Source organism: Brachionichthys hirsutus, unplaced genomic scaffold, assembly GCF_040956055.1.
Source record: "Brachionichthys hirsutus isolate HB-005 unplaced genomic scaffold, CSIRO-AGI_Bhir_v1 contig_321, whole genome shotgun sequence".
In the NCBI taxonomy this organism is placed as follows: domain Eukaryota; kingdom Metazoa; phylum Chordata; class Actinopteri; order Lophiiformes; family Brachionichthyidae; genus Brachionichthys; species Brachionichthys hirsutus.
In genome coordinates this window covers 125,513-132,246 of record NW_027180468.1, presented here as the reverse complement: position 1 = coordinate 132,246, position 6,734 = coordinate 125,513, and the positions used below count along the sequence as shown (strand labels likewise).

The window sequence follows — 6,734 nt, the reverse complement described above, 5'->3', positions numbered from 1 at the left end:
TCCATCCATTTACTCATCCATTCATTCATTCATCCATTCATCCATTCACCCATCCATCCATCCATCCATCCATCCATTCATTCATCCATTCATTCATTCACTCATCCATCCATTCATTCATTCATCCATTCATCCATTCACCCATCCAGCCATCCATCCATTCATTCATCCATTCATTCATTCACTCATCCATCCATCCATCCCAGCCCAGCTGAGAGACACAGTCCCTCCAGTGTGACCTTTATGTTATTTTTATTGTGTATTTGTGTATTTATTGTGTATTTCTGTCTGTGAAAGCTGCTCTATGAATGACGTCTACTGACAGACTTCTTAGCAGGCCTTTCAGGTCTGGGAAGCTTTAGCTCTGCATGAACCCAAACACTCTCACCAGCCTCCATTCAGTCTGCCTCGATGCAATCGCGACACTGAAGCGACAAGAGGTGACATTTATGTCGCAAATATCAGCCTCTGCAACGACAAACAATGCCCTGCCTGAGAAGAGGCAGCTTCTGGAGATCCTCAGGACTTCTGCTTTGTCAGGCATCACATGGGCCACACATGGACCCTCTGAGCCGTTGTAGTTTCCCGCTCTGGTTGGTGACCGAAAGCAACATCTGTTGAGGAGTAGGGAAAAAACAAGGTGAGCAAACATGTCCTGTTCTCACCATGCACTCCATTAGTGGCCTTGAGCATCCCTCACCTTTGCCCCACTTTGTGCATCGGTTTGACCGGAGAGCATCAACAGCTTCCCGACTGGAGATTATTACTCTTGATCGTCCACACGTTCCTCGCTCGGCTGCGTGCTAGAGATGGATTAAGCTGTTTTAGCTGACGGAATGAATAATAATCATGTTTTATTTTTATTAAACCTTCATGGAAAAGCTCCTCAAGTGTGCTGACATCTGGAAAACGCCGATGTGGTACGACTCCTGCATCGCTATCATCTCCTCCTCCTCTCCATGTCCACGAGCGTGCAAGTCAGAGCAGCAGTTCAACAGCCATTCCAAACGAATGTCACATTCCTTATAATGGGTAATCACGTTTGGGATATTTAGTTTGAAACAAGCCTGCCCAATTATTGCAGATATTGCAGGCTGTTTCATGGTACTTACAGTTCTGTATATGAATTATTAATTAAGAATTTAAAGGGGACATATAGATATTTGTTTTTTTAAATAACTTTTTTTAAAGAAGAGTGGATAAATCTATCTTTGGTGATAATGTCCCTGCGAATATTGGCTAATTTCTTTTAATATGCGCTAAAAAAGTCACCTCACCGGTTACCATGGTAGCGTGCAGCTGCGCCCGTCCCCGCTATGAATTTAGTTTTGGTTTAATGTTCAGAGGCGTTTCTGACAGAGCTGTTTGAGACAGAAAAGAGGGACGCTGTCCTGCAGCATCTGTTTGCTATTTTGACCAAAGACAGTCACAGATATTTCATATAAGATTTTGTGAACTACTCTGAAATCAAACAATGTATGAGGCAGTTTCAGGCTTTAAAGATCTGTCAACCATAATGTTAATAAACCATTAATAGTGGCTCTGCTTTATTCCCACTTTTGTCCCATCTAATGCATTTTGTGCAATGCTGTGTTGAAGTCCAGTCTCCTTTCAGCCTGACATACAGATGTGTTCATTCAGCCACTAGAAAACTTGACAGGCACTGTACACAGACATAGTATCATCACTCTCCTAACTGTCACACTCACATACACGTGGCAGGTTTATTCCCTCCTGAATCACAGCTGTGCATGAGACACAAAAAAAAGAAGGTATTGCAACTGTCCAAAGTATCTCTTTAACATCCTGTGATTATGGATGCTACACGTTATCAGTGCTACGATAACTCAGAAAAAAAACATCTTCATGGAGGATAGACTGCAAAAAAAAGGAAATCTGTCACCTGCAGCTTTGATATGAGCCTTAAAATGATGTGCTCATCCTGAGGGTGGGGTAATGACAGCACACTTGAACACACAGCACCTGAATTTCACATAGTTGTGCTATCTCTCTTTGTACACACACATAAATATATCCCTCATTCGAGTGGCCCTGAGTGGACATTGAAGTTATTTTCCGGGTCGGGACACTTGTTATCTGAATGCACCTGCACTCTGGAGGAGGTGGCTGGAATGGGAGGAAGAAGATTAAAAAGAGAACGAGCTAGTCAACCGTGACCACAAGGCCTTCCTCAAAGAAACGTTGGAGCGACATGTGGCTTTGATTTTCTTTATTCATGTCATAGAAAAATGTACATCAAAGACGATACCATAGAAAATAGAAAAATAGCACACGGTACTCACTAGTTCAAGCACAGTTAGGGCTATACAATACTGCTTTGGCATAAAAATAAAAGCATGGACTAAAGTGCAAGGTCTTCCATGCTTTAAAAAAAAACTAATTTAAATACATTCACATGTTTGTTTTCACTTTTTCATCAGCGTTTCTTGTTCACAGCATCATAACAGTGCAGATACAGCATGCATGAAGATACGTTACTATCATCGTACCCCCCCCCCCCCCCCCCCCCAGATTGTCTATGGTCACAGGAGGGTTTGTCTTTTTGCTCACACACGTACAGCCCTATCGCCTTGTTACACTTCACTCGGCGACCGGGATCGATAGGCCGTGTTGGCTTGAAAGCAGCCGCAGAGAAGCATGTAGATGGAGCGCTGGATCTCTGCATTCCTAAAGGCGTAGATGATGGGGTTGATCATGGAGTTGTAGGTGGCAGGCAGGAGAGTGGCGTACGTGTACACTGTCGGGTAGTCCCGCTCACCTACTAGGCAGTAGATGGCGAAGGGCAGCCAGCTGGCGCCAAACGTCCCCAAGATGATGGCTAGAGTGGAGACACCCTTCTTAGTGGCCACATAATGCGAGGTGGCGAAAAAGTGCTGCTGGAGGGCGATCTGGTGGGCGTGGTGACACACGATCTTACAAATCTTGAAGTACAGTGTCAGCATGAGCGCGAAAATGCCGAAGAAAGAGGTGGCCAGGAGCGCGACGTTGCTCCTGGTCAAAGGTCGCACGATGCTGCAGGAGGCGGGCTCGTCCAGGCAGTTCCATCCGAGCACCGGCAGCATGCCCAGGAACAAGGACACTCCCCAGGTGCCCAGCAGCATCAGGTGAACATACTGCAGCGTCTTGTCCGAGAAGTACGTCAGGGCATTGTAGAGGGATAAGTAACGGTCCACGGTTATGGCCAGCAGGCTGCTGATGGATGCAGTGAACGAAGCAACCAGGAAGCCTACAGTGATCAGGCTGATCGTCTCGGACGACATCACGTACTGGAACACAAAGTTCAGGATTAATCCCATCCCTGCCAGCAGGTCCGCTGTGGCCAAGCTACCGATGAGCACAAACATGGGCGTCCTCAGTGTTGGCGTGTAAAAGATGATTGCCACCACTATGGCATTTTCACAGGCAATCACGGTGCCCGACATGCAGAGCATAATGTCCCATGGGTTGATGGGGAAGTCGAATGGGGCCCTGGAGAAATCCAGGCTGCCGTTGCGCTCTGGAGAGTCTGTCTCGATCCATGGGAGCGCCTCACCTGCCACGAAACCTGCAGAGGAGTCGTTCACCGCCAGCGACTCGTTCATATCGCCAGGCTGTCGTCTTTGTTTCCTACAAGCAGCAGCAGAGGAAGAAGATCGGTATGTTGATGAGAATGAGAGGGCACAGCATCCTTCCACGTAAAAAGGGTTCAAGCCTGCGGCTCATTATAGTCTTCTAATGAGTTCTTTTAAAAAGCACAATGTACCTTTAATTGTAAAAATGTAACAGAGAAAATTCACCCTTAAACAGTCTGTAGCACAGAAAAGTTTGGCCCATTTTAAAGTCAGCTTTAGGGTGGATTTCTCTATAATAGTGAGGCAGAAGCAGCGGAGCTGTCCATGGTGCTGAATGAATAAAACTATGGGCAGAAGAGAAGGAAGAATCTGTTTGGAAAGTTAAATGAAAAAATTCTATATATTAAAAGACTCACAAAGTGATTACATTAGCTGTCTATTTTTGTAAAAGTTAATCAACCTGATTTGTAAAACTATGTGTAATTATTGGTATTTTAGCTGAAGGTTGCTCGTTTCCCAATTAGCCCATAAGCTAATTTCATTCATTCTTAAAACAATCTCTTTGCTATTTTGGAGAGATAACTCAAAGTTATTTTTTTAATATAATTTCCCCAACAATAACTAATCAGTAACTGTTTCATCATCATCGGTTCTGTAGTATTTCGATTACCTACCTCCGTGGTAAAAACGGTATCAGCAGAGATTAGATCCAGAGTCCTCCTCTGTGGCAAAATGTCAAAGATCTACACAGAAGGGAGGCGAGCAGAGCCCCCTGTTCTCTCCTCCAGAGAGAGGGGGAGAGAGAGAGAGAGACAGAGAGATAGAGAAAGGGAGAGAGAAACAGAGACAGAGAAACAGAGAGAGAGAGAGAGAGAAACAGAGACAGAGACAGAGAGAGAGATAGAGATAGAGAGATGACAATCCGGACTCCTATTGGATAGCAGTAGGAAAACTGATATTCTCTTTTAATGTATATTAATTAAATAATACCAGAGGAAGCTGCTGCTAAGTTAGCCTAGCATCTGAAGCTGCATTCAACAGGCCACTTTTTATTTTATTTTTATACATTTTATTGAAAATGAACAAATATAATACAACAAATACTGTGACAATTTTCAACAGGCTCAAGAAACATGAAAATCTGGAGAAAGACAAATGAAAGACTTAAATTCTTACAACAATTTTTTCAAACAAAGTCTTGGCTTTCATTGCTTTCGCGTTCAAGGGCAACTCAAATAAGAGTGCAGGAAAGGTATAAAAATAACAATGTCAGGTTTGCTGGCATGAATGCATTCAACAGGCCACTGGTCACGTTCAGCCACAGCTGGAGCGTCACGCCGGCCCAGGGAGACAATGATGACCGCCCATTATAAACACACCAGTGCGCTACTGGAACTGTTATCAGCCCCATCAACGATTCAGGTATAATACATAGAATGTTAAACGAGCTAACTCCATCGGCTGCTTTGGTCCAATCCAAATCACCTTGGATTGGGACGAATGCTCCGAGAGAGCAATAAATAAACATTAATAAACACCAGTTGTGAACGGGTTAGTGGTCAGGCCATGGTAGTTCATGTCTGGCCTCATCTCTTGGGTTGAGGGGGGTCGAATCTCCGATATGCAAAACTGTGTTAACGTCAGATCACAGACCCGTTTATGCTGTTGAACTGAAACCCGGCGGCGACACAAAGAATACGTTGGTTCTGGATCAGACGCGCCGATGCAGAGCATCCTGAAGATGCTCCGTGGACATGTCTGGTGAAGACGCAGCAGTGGAAGAACTGGGATGCTTTGAGCTTCCTGGAATGATGTACAGAAGAGGACGGCAGTGAATGAAAGAAGGGCAGTGACTCATGAACTGCAGTTTTTTTTTTTAAGGCCGGTTAGCCTTTTTTTCTGGATTCTTGGAAGACATTGGAAACGGTTTGTGTTTGAGAAATTAAATTCAGCTCGGAGGCCACAGCTCCGCTGGACATTCAGTCAGAATGCCGATTGGAAGCTACTGTACCTTGGAAATTCCAACTTCTGTGGCATTACATTCTGTTATGCTTGAAAAATGCCAGGTATGAGCTTCATAAAAGGATGTAATCTGCTGTATCAATTACATGTCATGCAACAATGGATGGGAGGCAGCAGTGGGAGGAAGGGGAGAGTCACTGCTGAAGAGCAACATGGGAGCCAGTTTTGGTTTCCAGGCAACAGCTGTTTGTCCACCTTCTGTCAGCAAACCTGGGATGAAGAGGGGGTTGTCTTCATTCATACGCTAAGTGGTCACATGAATTACACGCCCAGTGACTCATGTCAAACACCGACAACACATCAAAACCAAAAACAACAACTCCAAATCATTTCTGATTGTTCACCCAAATGAAAGCAGCGCGCATAAACATTAAATCCCTCCTTTCTTTTTCTAGAGGAGAGCTTCCTCCTATACCATCGTCTGCATACAGTTATTAGTCTCATGAGTCTATGGAGAGGTTTCCAAGTAATGAGTCACCTGCACAGGACAGAAACGCAGCGGAAGTGGAGAAAGTTGATTTGCTGTGGCAACCCCGGATGGGAAGAGCCGAAAGAGAACAAATATTTTATAAAAAGTGGTTTCATTGGAGTAGCATCATTAATGAGGGGAAATGAAATAAACATTGTAACAATCAATACTTATATTGGACTGCAATTAATAGATTAATGTATATACACCCCAAAATATTTACAGAACTCAATCCAAGTAGATAATGTCATATGTGTCAGGTTTTGACGATCCGATCAATCTTTGTGACAGAAACGTAAAAGTAGTTTTTGTTGCATCTGCAAATATTCCAATGATTTGAAATACGCATCTTTTTTTTTCCACCTCTTGTTTTAATCTGGGCCTAAAAGCTCTGGAGCAGTTATTCATTTGATTCTCCTGCCGTTCCAGCACATCACATGCTGAAACGCCCCCACTCCTCCTCGGGCTCACAAGGCATTGGTCAATCAACATGCTGGTTGAAGCGCACGTCTGTTACAGGAAAGGCAATTTTCAGCACATTTCACATTTCGTGACACATGCTGTTGAATGTTCAGAACTAGGAGATAAAAGCAAGAAAGCATGGACAAAAATAAACCGGGGGGGGACATGCAGAGGTTAAATGAAAGCAAAAATATCACTTTTCTTTTACT

At 44.0% G+C, this 6,734-nt stretch overlaps 1 protein-coding gene across 1 annotated transcript; it reads right to left on the bottom strand.

Annotated features, from left to right (window-relative positions):
* Positions 1–2,545: 2,545 nt before the first annotated feature.
* LOC137915168 (G-protein coupled receptor 6-like) lies at positions 2,546–3,602 on the bottom strand. The gene has a single exon (XM_068758611.1). The coding sequence runs from the start codon at positions 3,600–3,602 to the stop codon at positions 2,595–2,597; it is 1,008 nt and encodes a 335-aa protein (XP_068614712.1). The 3' UTR covers positions 2,546–2,594.
* Between the last annotated feature and the right edge of the window lie 3,132 nt (positions 3,603–6,734).

What these genes read in the sequence shown, in the direction of transcription:
- LOC137915168 (XM_068758611.1), bottom strand. Translation starts at nt 3,602, where the DNA reads ATGAACGAGTCGCTGGCGGTGAACGACTCCTCTGCAGGTTTCGTGGCA.